General features: G+C 37.1%; 1 protein-coding gene across 3 annotated transcripts in view; it reads right to left on the reverse strand.

Moving 5' to 3' along the window:
• AIMP1 (aminoacyl tRNA synthetase complex interacting multifunctional protein 1) overlaps positions 1-18033 on the reverse strand; it is a 37396-nt gene that overhangs the window by 10614 nt on the left and 8749 nt on the right. For 2 of the 3 annotated variants that reach the window (XM_051617494.1, XM_051617492.1), the window contains exons 2-4: positions 6343-6476; positions 5483-5596; positions 2657-2812 (exon numbers count right to left, since the gene is read on the reverse strand). In XM_051617494.1, coding sequence (XP_051473454.1) covers positions 2657-2812; positions 5483-5596; positions 6343-6451 — 379 coding nt within the window. In that variant the 5' untranslated portion in view covers positions 6452-6476. Of the gene's footprint in view, positions 1-2656; positions 2813-5482; positions 5597-6342; positions 6477-15563; positions 15588-18033 lie in introns of those variants that run through there. The other variant, XM_051617491.1, reaches the window with a different exon arrangement.

Here is an 18033-nt window from a genome sequence, read left to right on the forward strand (position 1 = left end):
CTAACATGTAAGTGACACATAAATTCTGCCAGAGACCATATCAATAAGCCTGATAGTACTGTTTTAATAATTAGCAGTTACCAGTAAGTCCTGCAGGGGTAGTTTCACCAGCAAAGGGAAACTAGACAATCCCAAGTCATCAGGTTACTAGAGCTTAACAACAGCTCCTGACTGGAAACAATGCAGAATCACTGCAACTGCATCCTTACAGTTGCAAAGCAACCCTTCAAGATGGCCTTAGCTAACATTCTTCAATTCCAAAATATACTTCTGTGTGAAAATGGTCATGGCTTAGACAGTTCCACTGATGGGGAGTCTATCCCATGGCAATGCAAGGGTTTATTATCACCCATATATACTGTAAAGTAAAAAACTGATAAAGCAACACTCCCCATACTCAGTTGCTTACTTAGATAGTCCTCCTGAGATGAGCAAGTTACATCCAGCTTGTGTATCAGTCTTCCCTGCTTAAACGACATTCAAGCTTTGTTTAACAACTATAATCTCTATATTGGAGCAGGAGGTTAAGAAATGTCAGGAAGTGCTTACTTAAAATAAGTATATTCTATTATTCTTTCATCCAAGATAACTCATAAATTAATGTAAATTACATTCCCTTCCTTTGGGAGCCAAAAAGGAAAAGTGGACACAGCAATTTGATTCATCTATTGTTGCTCTAGTACAGGATTAAAATTAAATAATACATTAAAGAATAAAGCAGCAGTATTTTTTGAACATAAGCAATAGCTCTTCACAACTATTTCAGTTCATATATGATGAATAAAAACCTCTAGTATTTATGACTGAGTTTTATTAATCTAATTGTCAGTATATTACAATTACATTAATAAAACCAGTCATATATACAATAACTGAAGAGAAACTGACAAAAAATACTGTAAAAATAGTTAATATTCAATACCTAAGACCTTTTTAAAGACCTGCCATCTTCATCCTTGGTGTCATTCTCCACTCTTCTCCATTTCATGACATTTCTCTAAGTCTGTAGCCAAAACACTCAGCTTCTACCGCTCAATTATTTCCCTTTAGAGGGAGGAAGTTTGTCACCAAACAAGGCACAGAGAACACAGCAATGTATGCCTGTACACAGCATATACACAGATGGACAGAAAACGTCCCTCTCAATGCTGCAGGCTAAGGAGAGAACTGCACTCCACTGGCCAGTGACCACGTCAGCATGGAATCAATATCCAGAGAAGCCTCACAAATGAAGTTTTTAAGAATTAGAACAACAAACAATATGGGAATACCCAGACAGAAAACTGATGAGATAGGTGATAGAAAGCAAAAGGATTTGAGATATCCCATAATTGTATCAATTTCAGGACTAAAAACCAAACTGCATATTAGCTACATTGACTGTTAAATACTATACCTACAGGAGATGTTGAACTTCACAGAAACAGCCTGTTCAGGGCTTCTATTTCAAATTCATACTATATTTCACCTTTTTCCAAACACAGTCACTGTAAGGAAAAAGTGAAACACATTGCTTTCCAAATTCAAGCTACTTGTACAAGATGAGGGGAAATAGGATATAAAGTCTTCTTCTTTCTTACCAACTGAATACTTGCTATATAGCCACTGAATACGTGAAGAAAACAGCTAATTGTCTGACATGACACATGGCCTCTGCTTTTGTATTTATAGCTCTGTGTAACACTGATGTGTCGAGGGCTGCAGCACATAAAAAAAATGAAGTAGCTTATAAGCCTGTGTACAGCTCAGCAGAAAAATCAACAGGATACTGTGCCCTACCAGCATAATACCAAATAATAATACCCAAATTCTGAAAAGCTGCAGAAATCAATACGAGTTCAAATTATAGGACAAGCTGTCTTATTAGATAAGCTGTCAATTCAGATAACTAAAAAAGAAAAATGGAAGGAAAGGTATTAAAAAAAAGAAATCTAAATTTCTTCCTTGTTGCCAAAACCAGATTATGCTATCTGCCTGTGTCCTTTATCCAGTACTTCCTTGTAGCCACACAACTTCACAAGTGTTGACATAGATGCATCTGATCAATTCTGATGAAACTTCACTGCCTTAAAAATTTTCCCAGTGAAAAAAAAAAAAAGCAGCATACTTAGAGGATGCACAAAACTGCAATTTTGCACTCTTCCTTTAGCGCTATGTTATGTTACTATTGCTTTCAAGCTATTTTTCTGAGCTGGTCTTTGCCTTTTGCTTGCACTATTTCTATGGCAGGGAAAATAAATCTAACTAAGCCTCAGAAAATAAAGCCATCCAGTATGCCAAAACCTCTAAACTTTATGTCCTTCTCTTTACCCCACCCCCTTTTTATTTTCTCCTTTGTGCTTGTGTATTTTGGTTTTGTTCTCTTCCTTTTGTGAGGTTTTTTGGGGCTTGGAGGAAGGGAGCCTGGGTTTTGTTTGTTTGAAATAAGGCAGTTCAGTCACATAAAAAATTTGGCATGTATCCCATTAAAGCTAGAATTTGCAGCTTACTTGATGACCTTCATTAGCTTCCAGTACTTCCAAGGTTTTAAGAGCTAGCACATGATTCCTACTGTGAGTGGACAAGCTGTTTTTTTCTATGCCCAAAATGATCTAAAAGCACTTGGATAAAGTGAATGCCTTAACTGTACACCCCAGAGCTAGGAAAACTGACGTACCTTTTTTTTCTACTTTTTCCTGCTTTTTCTTTTCTTCATCTTGACATTTAATTTGATCTTTGGAGCCATATGATGTGACTGCTGTAGGTTGTGGAACATCATCTGAAAATGACACTGTAGAAGCCATTGTAGCAGGAGGAACTGAGATCTGTTTAACTAAAATCGAAACCACAGAAGTTAGAAGGGATACCAAAACTTCGAATGTTCTGACATTTTAAGTTTCCAACACAAATAAAATGGTAGAGATAACTGAAAATTTTGCTTAAAATACCAAAACCACAACTGCTAAGTAGTGAAGAATAACATTACAAAACACATTTTAGAACTCCAGCTATATATGATTTTTCTCATCAGTTAAGAACAATGCCTTTGACAACGCATTTTTTGTAAATGGGAAAAAGTGCTAAATAAAAAAAAACACACATGCAAACACCACCTCTTTTTGTAGTATACTTCAATGTCTAGTTATCTTTGCTAGTAACTCTGTATTTCTCGTTTATATTTGTCTAGTTTCAGTTTCTAGCTACTAGGTCTTGTCATACTGGAGAGTATTTGGTAATTCGCTATGCACAAAATAATTTTTATATTGCAGTCAGATCATTCCTCAGCTCTTTTTTCTGATTAACTAAAAAAAATGAGCCCGAATAATCACAGCCTAAGAAATTATCTGCAGCCCTGAAATGATTTGTTGATTTCCTCACTTCCCTGAATTCTCCATGTTACTTTCATATTTATTTTTAAACTGCAGCAATAGAATTGTGGGCATCACCTCACAGAATTTTTTGAGTTGGAAGGGACCTTAAAGATCATCGAGTTCCAACTCCTCTGCATGGGCAGGGACACCTTCCACTAGAACAGGCTGCTCAGAGCCCCATCCAACCTGCCCTTGAACACCTCCAGGGATGGAGCCCCCACAACATCTCTGGGCAGCCTGTTCCAGTGTCTCACCACCCTTACACTGAACAATATATGCCTGATATCTAACCTAAGTCTCCCTTCTTTCAGTTTACAACCATTACCCCTCATCCTCTCACTACAAGTCCCTGTAAAAAGACCCTCCCCTGCTTTCCTGTAGGCCCCTTCAGGTACTGGAAGGTCACTATGAGGTCTCCCCGGAACCTTCTCTTTTTCAGACTGAAAAACCCCAACTCCCTCAGCCTGTCCTCCATCTCACCATCAGTCTTACCAGATGAAAGCATAAGAATCACCCCCTTTCTACATTCTGTACTTCAATAATCTCCTTGAGGCTTTTTATCAAATCCTTGTACTGGCTAAGCATTATCAATCAGTGTGCTAAACAACATCATCTAGGCTCCCTTTTCCAGAAAGATTAGACAAGATGATCTTTTGACGTCTCTTTCAACCTGGACTGCTCTATGATTAATTACTGTTCAACAAATCCTTCTATTTTCACTATTATACAGTTCTCCACTCTGCACACATGCTTTTTATTTTTTTATTTTTTTTATTTTTTTTACATTTCAGACATTTATTAACTTTCCTGAAGAACTGCACTGTTTGTCGGTATCTGCTCTCTTCCAACACTACAGAGACTTGCACAATTTATGTTCTTATAAACAGTTTTCAAAAATAATTTGAAACTGAGATTTGTTGTATGAACAACCACTTGCTTCCTGTTTTGCTAAGCAGTTGTGGAAATGCTTTTTGTTTCTCAGATTTTCGAAAAATATCTCAAAGTGTTATTTTAGATATTCCGTGTCCATCTAATTTCTGTGCTCAACTACTTAATCCTGTCAGTGCTAACATACAATAGTTAACTTCAAAAGAAAACATCTAAATTTAGTCCTACTATCTTTAAAGTAAATTAGCTAAGTAAAGATACGTGTCAAGCTAAATATTAATTTCCTAAACCTTTCCCATCTTTGAAAAAAATTATACACCTTGAGACCTCTCTCCCAGGCATAACAGAGATTCTGTGAAACATCCCATACTGGTCAAGAATTGCTCCAGACTAACAGACAATAGAGAAATATAAACATGAAAGGGTTTTATTCATGACCAAAGGAGAAAAAGAAGTCTCTGCATTTATAAAATACTAGTTTCTGAAGACTGAATGTATTATTTTACCAGTAAAATATTCAATACAGTTGAATGCTAGCATCCAGCTACACTGGATGTTATCTCACCCAATTTACAATACTGACAGCATGGGTAAAAACAGAAACAGTTGTTGAGGGCAGAAGACGCTTTCTTTAAAAATTATTTTAAAGAAGACATACTGGATATGAAACACTTCAGTTTTGTTTTTTCTCCTTTTTTTTTAATACAAATTATATAATGATTATGTGAGCTGAACAGAACTACACAGAGGAGTGCAAAGAAGGAAAACCAGTGCAATGAAGGGCTGGTCCCACTAAAGCACGGAATAAAAAATTCAGACTACATTGTTTCGAATTTTACATTACCACAGATTTTCTAATAAGTCACTGGCCATCTGTACTTTGAACTATGGCTTGATTTTCCATAGGGATTTTTCAGTCATGCTAGATTAAATACTCAGAGTATCAAGAAGTGTTAAGACATGCACCAATTTCTGAAGTATTATGCAAAGCCATTGTTATCCATCAAATTCAGGGCTTATTGTGACAGGTACTGTACAAAAACATACAAAGAACCGGTTCCATGTCTGATGAAGATTTGGCATATGTACCTGTTACTGTTAGGCTTTCAGCTTACTAAAATGTTGGAATTCAGTAACCTGCCATAGAACCACATACAGAAAGAAATCAAGCAAGAATAACTAAGATAGATCATATTTTGTCCTAACTAGATCTATGTTGTACGAGAACATGACATTTTCCCCACCTCCATTTTGAATTTCTGCCTGAATCAGTTCCTCTTTCAGACCTTCAATTTCTTTCTTCAGTTTAGCATTTTCCACACGGAGCTTCTTCTCTTCACGGAGAGATGCCTGTAAGACTAGAGTTGATACTATACTAAAAACGACAGGTTTAAATAATTAGCATTCATGATTTGGCAAAACAGAGGGTTGGTTTATTATTTTTTGAATGAAATAAGTGAAACATGGTAAGCCAAACACCAAAAAAGTGGAAACTTTCAAGGAGTAAGTAATCAGAAGTATTTTTTAATCCTTCTTCTGTTGAAACAGCCATTTTTACAATACTTATGTATTCAAGTTGCCTCTCCATATACTAGCTTCTCAGTCCCCCAAATAGACTCTAAAATAAAAATCCCAAGAGACCTATCAGAAAAAATCTGAACAGGTTTGTAACATGGAGCACCTTCATTCACTGATTCCAATATGTACAAAATATCAAAGTTGAAGGTATGACAACTTTTGAGAGAATCCCACAGTGGAGAAAAAGCAGTAACACATTCAGGCAAATGCATAGTCTCATTCTTCCTAAGTCCCTTTCTCCCCCCATATAGAATAATATGCTATCAAATTTCCATTATCTGTTTGTGTCTTTAATCCTTCCTCATTCCTGCCTATTTTATTTCAGAATGAGCAGCTTCAAAAAAATCCCACAAACCAGAGGACAAAGAGGTGGTGCTACTATTACAAGCTTTACCTTGGAGAACCTGAAACACACTTAAAAGGCTGACAGGACCAATGAAGTTGTTCATGTTCTCATTTTTAGAACGAGCATTTAATGTTAACCATCTTGGCTAACAAGTTTATTGTAAGATAGATAATTCCTTACTAGCTTTTTCCTTGAGCAGAGCAACTTGTTGCTTGAGGTATTCAATAACTTGATCAGCCTCTGCACCCTTCTGTTCCAGTCTGTTCAGCACTGCGTTGTTGGCTGCCATCTTTGTCAAGAACCTGGCTAAAAACCTAGACAAACAACAGCCTAAAATTAATGACTTATTAACACAATAACACTTTCTTAACATCTCTTAGAACATAAAACAAGCTCTAAAATCAGTTGCTGAATAAGGAAATTTGCTAATTGAACAAGCTAGGCTCCCAGCTCCTAATGCAAAGCCCAAACAAAAAGCAACATTAAACAAAATCTGATGTTTGACAGCTGTTTTCGAGTATTTTGGAAGAAAGGCTACTTTTTTTTCCCAGCTGCAGAAAACATGTTCTTCCTTCAAGAAACACAAAAAAAATGTCCACATTCTCAGAAAGAAAGGCATGAATAAATAGGGGAAATAAAAGGAAATAAAAGGGAAAAAGTTGGACAAGAGAACACCATGTCCTGGTTTTAGCTGAAAAATATATAAAGTATATACAGAATTTTATTGAGACTAAGAGATTAGAAACATCCCCTGAGTTTTTTCCTAAACTTTTCTAATAAATATACTCAGAATATACTGAATATTTCACACATCGTGACTGTGCCTATTTGCTGTCTTTTTACTTTTAAGCAGAACTCATCAGTATTTTTACTCATCTCGGAATAATACAGCTTTAATTTCAGGTTTACGCCTTCAGAGTTACTTTAGCACTGACTTGGATGGTCTTATTCTTATGCTAACTGATACTCGGGGGTCCAGCTCTCTGAATTGGAAGGTAGGGATGAGCAGAATGCAGCCTCCACAGTCTGGGAGGAAATTATCAATGACCTTTTGAGTCACATAGATGTGCACAAGTCTATGGGACCAGATGAGATCCATCGAAGGATACTTAAGGAGCTGGTAGAAGTGCTCACCAAATTACTCTCCATTACTTATCAGCAGTCCTGGCTAACTGGGGAGGTCCCAGGTGATTGGAAGCTAGCAAATGTGATGTCCATCTACACAAAGGGTTGTAAGGATGGTCCTGGGAACTACAGACCTGTCAGTCTGACCTCAGTGCCAGGGAGAGTTATGGAGCAGGTCATCTTGGGTGCCATCACTCGGCACATACAAGACAACCAGGCGATCAGGCCCACTCAGCATGGGTTTACAAAAGGCAGGTCCTGCCTGATTAACCTTCTACAACAAGGTGACCCACCCAGTGAATGAGGGAAGAGCTGCAGACATTGTCTATCTAGACTCCAGTAAGGTCTTTGACACTGTCTCCCATAGCATTCTTCTTCAGAAACTTGTGGCGCTGGCCTTGGATAAACGCACTGTGCGCTGGATAAAAAAACTGGTTGGATGGCTGAGCCCAAAGGGTGGTAGTTAATGGAGTTAAATCTGGCTGGTGTCCGGTCATAAGTGGTGTTGCCCAGGGTTCAGGACTGGGATCTCTTAATATCTCTTTAATATCTTTATTAATGATCTGGATGAGAGGACTGAATGCTCCCTCAGTAAGTTTGCAGACAACACAAAGCTAGGTGGGTGTGTTGATCTGCTGGAGGGTAGGGAAGCTCTACAGCAGGACTCAGACAGGTTAGATCAGTGCACCAAGGTTAACTGTATAGGGTTCAACAAGGCCAAGTGCCGGGTCCTGCACTTGGGTCATAATAACCCCATGGTTAGCTACAGACTTGGTGATGTGAGGCTGGAATGCAGCAGGTTGGAAAAGGACCTGGGAGTATTGACTGACAGTTGACTAGATATGAGCCAGCAGTGTGCGCCGGTGGCTAAGAAGGCCAATGGCATCCTGGCTTGTATTAGGAACACTGTAGCCAGCAGGAATAGGGAGGTGATCATTCCCCTGTATTTGATGTTGGTGAGGCCACACCTTGAATATTGTGCTCAGTTCTGGGCTCCTCACTATAAGAGACACATAGAAGTGCTGGAGCATGTCCAGAAAAGGACAACAAGGCTTGTGAAGGGCCTAGAGCATAAGCCCTATGAGAAGCGGCTGAAGGAGCTGGGGTTGTTCAGTCTGCAGAAGAAGAGGCTGAGGGGAGACCTCACTGCTCTTTACAACTACCTGAAAGGAGGCTGGAACAATGAGGGGGACAGTCTCTTCTCCCTGGTGATGACCAGGACCAGTGGGAATGCAAGCAAGCTGTGCCAGGGGAGGTTTAGGTTAGATATTAGGAAGCATTTTTTCACTGAAAGGGTTGTCAGGCATTGGAATAGATTGCACAGGGAAGTGGTGGAGTCGCCATCTCTGGATGCACTTAAATGTCACGTGGACCTGGTGCTTAGGGACATGATCTAGTGTCCAGCTTGTGCTGTTAGGTCTAGGGCTGGACTGGATGATCTTGGAGGTCTCTTCCAGCCAAGGGACATTCTGTGATTCTGTGATTTTGTTTGCACTGAAATGGAAGGCCAGGCATCCAGCTAACAATTTCAAGGAGCAGGAAACACAAAATGACCAGTAAAGGCAAGAACACAAATAAATGCTGTCCACCCTTCTTTTCGGATGTTCAACTCCTTTAACTGAGTTTCTCTAATTTTCCAGAAACCAGCTATGCTTTGTGTAAAGCCCTTGTTTCTTGAAAGCTACCAAATTTGGCCTGCTTCCCTTTTTGCAACATTTGTGTCTAACTGTAAAAGCTCAAACAGTAGCAGAAGAATAATGAAATACAGTTACAGTCACTCCTATCTGCAGCAGTATTTAGATGAATAAAGGATCTGAGCTAACAGCTGTCTCATCTGTAAATCAAGCAAACTGATTATAGGTGGGAAGAAAAGATGCCTTGAAGATATTTTCACAAGCATGATGTAATTCCTGTGAATTTGCCCATCAACTGCAACAAAGGGAAGAACTGGTATGAAAATGGCAATCCAGACATAGACATCGACTCCTCGACTTTATAAGAGCCCAAAAATGTCTCTTCTTATATGAAATTGACAGAAAACTTCCCATTTTATTGCAAGACTATTCTGACACTATGACCTAGATGTGTTTTAATGTACACATACTCTCTTCTGGGATTTGAAACAATAACCATGATGAAGACAAAACAGGTTTAGAAATAACTGAAATGTGGACTATCTCACTTATGCCAGTGTCAATATATCACTTTTGTTTTTTTTACTTATATTTGATGTCTGATCTTCTATGGCAAAGAATCAAATTGTCCACAGCTATACATCTTTAAAAAATCCCCTAAAACGCCAAAGCAAAAGACAACTAATCAGGAATAACGTAATTATAAGTTCTCAAAGTAAAACTTCCAAAGCCAGAGAGAGACACAATATTCAGACTACGGATAGGATTTTGATTAAAGACGCAAGAGTATTACTGCCATCACACCTTCCACTCATCCACAACAGATTTTTCCTTTAAAAGGAAGAAATTCTCATGGAGAGGAGAGCAGTAAAATCATCTCTCCAGGACAACTAAAGTGACTTTAATATTCAAAATGATCTCTACTAATAAGAAAACTATTTTGTTTTCATGTGCAGTCTGAATAAGGGGGATTTAGAAAAGGAAAACAGTCATTTCAATAAGTTAGTGACTTAGACGTCAAATGGAAATAGACATAAAACTATTATGGCACAACACAGCATAATACAAAGCCGTAGGTATTGCTGTCCAGATACCAGTAAGATCTCTTGCAAGCTATTCTCTCAGGGGAACACAATACTAACAGAAGAAACTTTGCCAACAACAACAGAAATGCTACAAAACTTCAAAGCAAATAGAATTGGTACAATTTAAAGGTTTTAGCCAAGTTGGCTAACGAACTGAAGATCTGGAAATGAAGTTACATGATTACAATGGGTAGATATTTTCCCACTTGTCAAATAAATTTCTGTAAACCTAGTATTATAAGAACAACATAAAGGAATAGGTATTCCCGATACTAATATAAAGAGCCAACAGGCTGAAATTAACTGCTGCACAGGCACAGGAACCCATACAGCAGAGTGATAAAATTGTATCTAAAAAAGGCATGTAAAAGAAAAAGTTCAGATTCACCCTATATTATAAAACACAAAACACATTAAAAACATTAGCACTGCAAGAATCAAAGGTTACAGTCAATTTTTTATCCCCCCCCCCCTCCATTTCCTTTGCCCTCTATGACCCTAACACCCCCTCACTTCATAGAAAAACCCTTAACCAACCAACTCCTACTGGTGATACACAAACTAAAAATAAGAAAGCAAGCCAGGAATAATCTAGCATTAAAATGATAATTATATCTTATTACAGATACATTCTCACTTGTTCTGAAGACAATGTCTGAAAGGCCAACTGAAAGAAAATGCACTTCATACAATTGTGCTTAACAAGCTGCTTTCCATTCAAACAAAAAATAGTTCTGAAAAACAAGTAAGCAGTAGCTATATTCAGACTTTTTGAAAACAGTAACCTGAAATTACCTGCTTGCTCAGCTAAGGGAAATTGTTTCATCTCAGACTTCCAAGTACTTTGTTACTTGCAAGACATTCAGAACTGCTCCAAAACCCACTTGTCTCACTGTAACAAAACTCAATCTTCACATGAAAGACCCAAGTTCTGCAGTTATTAATAAGTTACATACTGAAACATAAAAGCTTTTGAATTTCTCATCATTCTGTGATTAAAAGTTGCCTATCTTTTTTTATTATTATTTATTTTTTAAAAGAGAAACCATTGCTTCCTGCAGTCTTCTAAGTAGATGCAGTGCCCTCACAGGAGATAATGGGTGTTACTCTACTCTGCTTCTCAGTAACACATAACGTGAAAGGGTCTCCAAAGTGGCAAAGTCCATAATGTATCAAGTCTTCTTATACAGTACAAATTACCCCAAAACTTCAAAATGTTTTACAAATACTGGTTTATCAACATTGGCCTTGACCTTATAATATATCCAGATCAAAAGGTGAACTCACCAAGATGTTAAAAGCTCAAACCTCTTTGTAGTTTACTCTTCTATATTAATATTATCTGTTTTTAAAAGCAAGAAAAAGCCAAAACCCCCATAAAATTAATGACAAGATTTAAAACTTAAACTCTAAAAATTGTTTCTGGAACCTATCCATAGTCCAAGCATGGAACCGATTACTTTCCACTATTGGAAAAGCAATCATTTAACCAAAAAACAGATATTGGAAGCCAAATGATTCCCAAAACCTAAAGTAATTAGGTCTAAGCATTACTTTTTCCAGCTGGAGGTTTAAAAAAAGCTCAGCATTTTGAAGTTCTCAGCATTTTCTTCCTATGCTTTTGTTAATGTCAACACACAACCTAAGATAGTTACTAACCATACAAGATCAAGGCTTCCTGCCTAGAGATCAACATGTTCTCCATGTATGCCACAAGTACATCTGTGGCAGTGATGCACATTTGTTTCAGCATTTCTAATTCAGTAAAGGTTTATGCTGCTCTGTTATGTGACAGACACCTTATTTCTTGCTCTCATTCTTTCACAAAGGCCTTAATGAAACACAACCAAACACCATGTCCATTTCAGTTTGTCATTCTGAACATGGGTTCAGATAGCAGTTGCCAAATTTTGTCTCAAATGATGTTAGAAAACCAAACCACCACAACTACCTGCTTGTCCTCTCCTTCTCTCCCATATACACACCAACTCCTCCACAATAAGAGGTTAAACTTTGACAGTTCATCACACCTAGGCAGTGTTCTTCATTGCACAGCTGCTTTGTTCAGACCAGACCTATGATTGCTCTTTGCTTTCTGCTAGTTATGGAGAAAATATTTCTACAGCAAAGTCAATCCTGCTGATCTTTAGCAAAGAGCAGATAGCAATCACAAGATGCCCCAGATAGCATAAACATATGTATTACAGAGAATGCCCCGTTTATGAATAGCCACCAACCTAGACCCACGATCGGGCAAGGAGCCATTACAGCAGAAAACAAAAGCCTGCAAAAAGACATTTGCTTTTCAATTGAGATGCTCTGTTCAAATTAAAAGCTTGTGATTACAAAGCAGAACTAGCGGGATCAGCCTGATTCTAAAAGTTATGGAACACATGAAGGTAATTTCCCCAATGCTAAATAAAATCCATTTATTTAAACTAGAGAGAAATGCTTGAAGGCAATTCCTCTTCCTAAGCTTTTGGTCCTAAGCCTCAAGCATCTCTCAAATTAAACTCCTTTTCTTCTTCCACGAGATGTCTCAAGACACCACTGTGGCCAACTTCTATAGCAAAGTATTCTGCTTTCTGTAGAAGATACAAAGAATCATCAACAATCACTTTGTTTCTGCAACAAGGGTGTTCAAAGGCTTCTATCTGAGGATCTTTTTTGAATATGGTAATTTCTGGCAGACAATTTTACAAAAACCCATAAATACAACAGAACATGCCAGCTGTTTGCCAGATTCTGCTTTCCTAGGCTTTGCACTTTTATGAACTGTCAGAACACAGTCAATCAGATTTCAGAATCTCGCATCACATCTTTTTATTCTGCAAAGTAAGGAACAGTAGTGAACAGATCAAAACAGAAGTAGAAAGAGTGGAGCTATGTTATCTTTTGCTAAACCAAAGTATCTGTGCAACTAGGAGATTGTTACAAATTGTCCCATCTCCTCCTGTCTCAGAGAATCAGGTTTCTTTAAAAAGAATCCCTTTAAAAAAAACATTCTCTTTTACAGGTAGTTCCAAACTTTTGGTAAGGTATTCTAGACCTGATGCCATAGAACATAAGAATCTTTGGCTAAGATTTGCAATATCTGAATAAATTTCACATTTTTTGAAGAAAATTTCAAGGTTTAGTTTTCAAAACTGAAAAATTAAACCCTTAAAAATATAAAACTGAGGAGAGGTACAAATTACTAGTTTTGAGATCAAATCTTAGTTTTCACTCAATCTTCTCCCTACTTCAGACTGAAGCACAGAAGATCAGCAGCAGCTCTTAATTTGTCATTAGGGAGGCAATGTTCTGTAACATTCAGTTACAAATTTGCAGTAAAATTGCTATTGCTAGCACATTATGGAAAGCAGCTATATTCAGTAAGTTTCATACACTTACCTATCACTACCACAAAAGGTTGGATGTTTCATTGGTTTTACACTTCTCACACATCATAAAATACAAAAACTCCTTTTTGGGAAATGCAATTATAAAAAATTAAATGCTTTCGGGCTTTGAAAGACAGAAGAATCAGATTTACTTAGAGGAAACACAGGTTTTCCAGTTTTATCTGTGAAAATATATGATTCCTGTAATAAAATAATACAAAACACAAAGCTGTTCACAGACAGGCTTCAAAAAACGTGCCTTTTAAATAGGCTAGTGTACCGGTAAGCATCAGTAACACTGAGAAAGAAAACAGAAGTATCTTAGACATTAGATAGAACTTTTGCATTGCTTGAGACTACTTAATCACCATCAAAGCCCTAGTTTCATTGTTAAAATGGAGCAAAAAGACATAGCATACCCCATTACACTTAAATATAATTTCATCCACATTGAAAAGGCAGGGATATATCAGTTAATATTTAACTACGGGCTCATCTGTCTTTCAGAATTAAGCCTATTGGTAGCTGTGTAAGGGAAGAATATAGGTTTCCTGAATTTCACATTGTCGAAGTAGGTTTTTACAATTACAAATGTGGTTTAAGGCCCTAAGCAAATACATATAAATGCTCAAAATGCAGACGCTCACCTAAGTCTTTCTCTACCTAGAGCAAAGAAGACATACCACAATATTTTTGGCAGAACAATGGCAAACAGTTGAAATACAACTGCTAGCAATGACAGAACAACTTTTAAAATAAACAAAACAAACACCCCCTTCACCCCCACATCTTCTATCAAGATCTTGAGCAATATTGGTAAACTGCAGCGTAATAAATTATAGGTTTTGAGGTTTTATTAAATAAATCATCATGGAACCTCTTTTTTAACTCTCAGTACTAGACCAATGATCCCCTAGAAATGTGGCACAAAAATAAAAATTTAAGTCTTATATATTTGCTAAAGAAAGAATGCTCTTTTTAATATGAGTTAAATGGAATTAAAGCCTAAAATGTACCAGGGTATTGTAAAGTGTGGCAATACAGTTTTGCAGACTGTAGAAGATGTAAGAACTCTACCTTTCTCATCCTCCCCATAAAGCAGTTGCTATAACTGTGGCTTTTAACAGTTGAACAGCCTCATGTATTTATTTATTTTTGAGCACCTCAATAGAATTTCTAAAGTATTCCTAAACTATAAACTCCTGTGTAGTCACCATTTAAAGTAATTTGCCAACCAGCAAATTATTAAACAAAGTTGTACATTTCTGCCATATGTTATTTCAACTCACATCTTTTGTGCTGAGAGAGTCAGAGTAATTGCTTTGCAGATTTCCAAACAACTAACATGTCTAACACAGTCCATCCAAGAAGCAATGCCAGCCCTAAGCAATTATTTGCTTGCTCTGGAGACTACAATCCAACGCTTCTGGCTGCCAGATAAATTAGGCTCAATCCCAGTTGCAGACAGGTCTTTTAGTAGTCCTAAGAGCCTACCCCTCCCTATTTTAAAGGGCTGTAAATAGTAAAAACACACACAACCAACTTTTTCATATTGAAAAACACTGCAGCATCAAAGAGATTTTTTTTAAATGTGATGGAATACTGCACAGAAAAGGCCCATTCACTGGTACCAATTTCAAGGCAACAGAAGTTACTCAGTAACAATTATTTTTAAACATGAAGACAACTCTGTCTTGAAAGGGAACGTGCCAAAATCATAAGCAAGTCACAGCATTCATAAGACAGGCAAAAATCAAACCTATGAGAAGCAATGAATGAAGTAGTAAGATGGGCACATGACAGAACAAATAAGGACAGATGCATGAAATATTTACCCTGAGAATAATGTGACAGGCTTAATTTGGACTAAAATGGATCTCTTGAATCTGCGCGGCAGAGATCGCTAAAAACCAAACAGTCAGAATTAAAAATTGTTTTATTATTTTGTTCAAGTTAGCATTTCAAGACTAAGTAAATGCCACAACATACTAATTAATTGCATCATATCTTAACATGTTACAGCTGCAACATTCAAAAGGTTAAGGTAAGTTAAGTGTATTTGTAATTTCATTCACACCCTGGCTGTAAGGCTGCGATAAATTTGTATTTAGGAAGAAATTTCTAGTAATGCTTGTCTCAGTTCAATTCTGAAATAACTATGTACTCTTCCTCACCTCTGAGCAGACACCCCACGGACTAAACGAAGTACAGACATGACTACAAGGAGTTCTGTTGAGATTAAGACAAAAGACAAGTTATTTGGATGTGGTTTGTAATAAAACTGTTGCCTTTAGAACTACCAAAAATTTTCATTAACAAAGACAGCACACAAAATTGTATGTAACTTAATTTATTAACTTGAGAAGACAGCCCAGTAATTCAATAGACATGGATGGCTCAAAACATGGTTTAAGAAAAGCAACTTCTTGGCACTGCCTGACTCAGCCTCAACAGGCTACACACCCACTGTTCTGCCAGGTCCCTGGAAGCTCAGAAGAGATCATCTGGTTGTGCTTTATAGTGCAGTCTGAAATTTAAGTAGCAACTCATATGCCAAAACAGTTGGACAGCTTTATATATTTTTTCAGCAGTCTGTATCTTTTGGATCTCACTGCATTAATATTTTAATAGTACTTTCAGAATCTTATAGCAAATGATCACCACGTGCAGAAGGAATTCTCACAGAAATCCCGAGATAGAAAAGATGCAAAAGCCACAACATGCTACCTTGTTTCTCTGACCTTAAGCACTTATTTCCAAACCCAAAATAAATCCAATTCTTTGGAACAGAAAGCTTACATTAAAAAAATGTCAGGGTTTTGTGTTGTCTTTTTTAATTTTTAAAAGCTTGATTTTCCGAACCACAGCGTACCCAGTAGCTATGACTGACTATAAAACCCAAAGAAACAGCAAACAAACAAACAAAGTAGCTGCTATTCATTCCTCAAAATATCCTCATAAAACTTCCTCAACAGGTGATAGACTTTACAATTATGGATACACATATGCCTATAAATTCAGAAATATAAGCAGACTCAGCTGCATCTGGACAAGCCTGCAAGGTTAGCATATGCCACAGGAACTGGAAGAATCTACTGCAGTTCATCCTCTAGGGTTTCACTGGGGAGTGAAAGCTTTGGATTAGTGTAATAACTGCAGCGTAAACTACCCATAAATCAGACAGCAAAAGAATAATCAGAACGGCACTGAAATCTACCTGCTGATACTAAGTAGAATACTGTTTATTCAGTATTTTATTGATTTTTGTAACTTTATCCTAAAGAAGTGAGCATTCACACTACACTCCTTAAAAAAGAACAGGCACAGCAGTTACAAAAAGGTAAAGAAGAAGGAAATCTTTACCCTCTCTCCCTCTCATCCAGGTCTCATATTCTAAAAGTATCTCTGAAAATCCAGTCTTTTCCATTTGTGTCTGTCAGAGCAATAAGGATAAAAATCCTTGTCAAAAACCCTAGCTGCAAAAACACACTTTAAAGAATTCTTCTTTTCAGAAACTTGAAGAATTCTGAAATACCATTAAGCAATGTATTTTGTCAGCAACAGTCTGCAAAATAATGGTTTTAGTTAGATAGGCCACAGGAACATTGATTCCTCTTTTCAGTTTTAATTCACAATACTCCTAATGTCTGAAACCTGCCTACAAGTTACCTTACATAGTTCAACTGCAGTAAAAAAAGAATCTTGAAATGTAGTATCTTGTCACACAACTTAAAGAAAACAAGATTTAAATATTTTGTTAAATCAAGTGTTAAGGTAAAAAAACAAACCATTATTTATGCACAAAAGCATTCAGCTGACATGCAGATGCAGAGCAAAAGAATCAGTGTTCTCCTAACTCCAACTGCATTAACAATTGCTGGTATTTATTTAGGCAGAAACTTTTAGGTATTCTTTTATGTGGATTAAATAAAAGCTGCAGAAAATTAAACCTGAAAATGTGTGTGTCTGTGTGTAATCTATGCAAGACTAACGGGAAACATCTCTTAATGGGGAGAAACAAAGCTGTCAAACAAAGCTTTAGGAGGAAAAGTAGTACTCCCAAAACTTTGAGCCTGAAGTTGCAGTATCTTATTTAGAGGCAAAACTCTTCCACACACATTCAACGACCCAGTTTCATTCATCACACAAATAATCATACTTGCCAATGTTGCATTTACTCACATAACGCAGGAGGAGGATACCTAAATGAAAATTTTCTATGAAGTTACCTAACCTACCCTGCACAGAGAACAATTATTTATTCAGCTGTGGAGTGAGATGTCTAAATTAACTTTCAAATCTAAAGTGGACTGATAACAACTCATCCTCAGCACCCATAAGCAGCTACAGGTCACTTCAAAACCACTCACCAGCAGGATCTACCACAGCATATTCCTGGCATCAGCCTCGAAACAGGTCTTTGCTGTCATTATGTACAAAGTGAAGAGAGTCAAAATTTCTAGCAAGCTTCTCATCTACTCAGAAAAAATCTCAGGATATAACTGCTAAGCATTGTAACTAACTCCTTTTTGGATCCATTATTCCAACGTGTGGTTGAAATTTACAGAATATTTTTTCCCTTTTGGAAACAAAGAAAAGGAGCACTGAAGAAAAAAGTTTCCCATACATTTCCATTTCTGCAGA

This window comes from Apus apus, chromosome 4 (genome assembly GCF_020740795.1).
Source record: "Apus apus isolate bApuApu2 chromosome 4, bApuApu2.pri.cur, whole genome shotgun sequence".
Classification (NCBI taxonomy): domain Eukaryota; kingdom Metazoa; phylum Chordata; class Aves; order Apodiformes; family Apodidae; genus Apus; species Apus apus.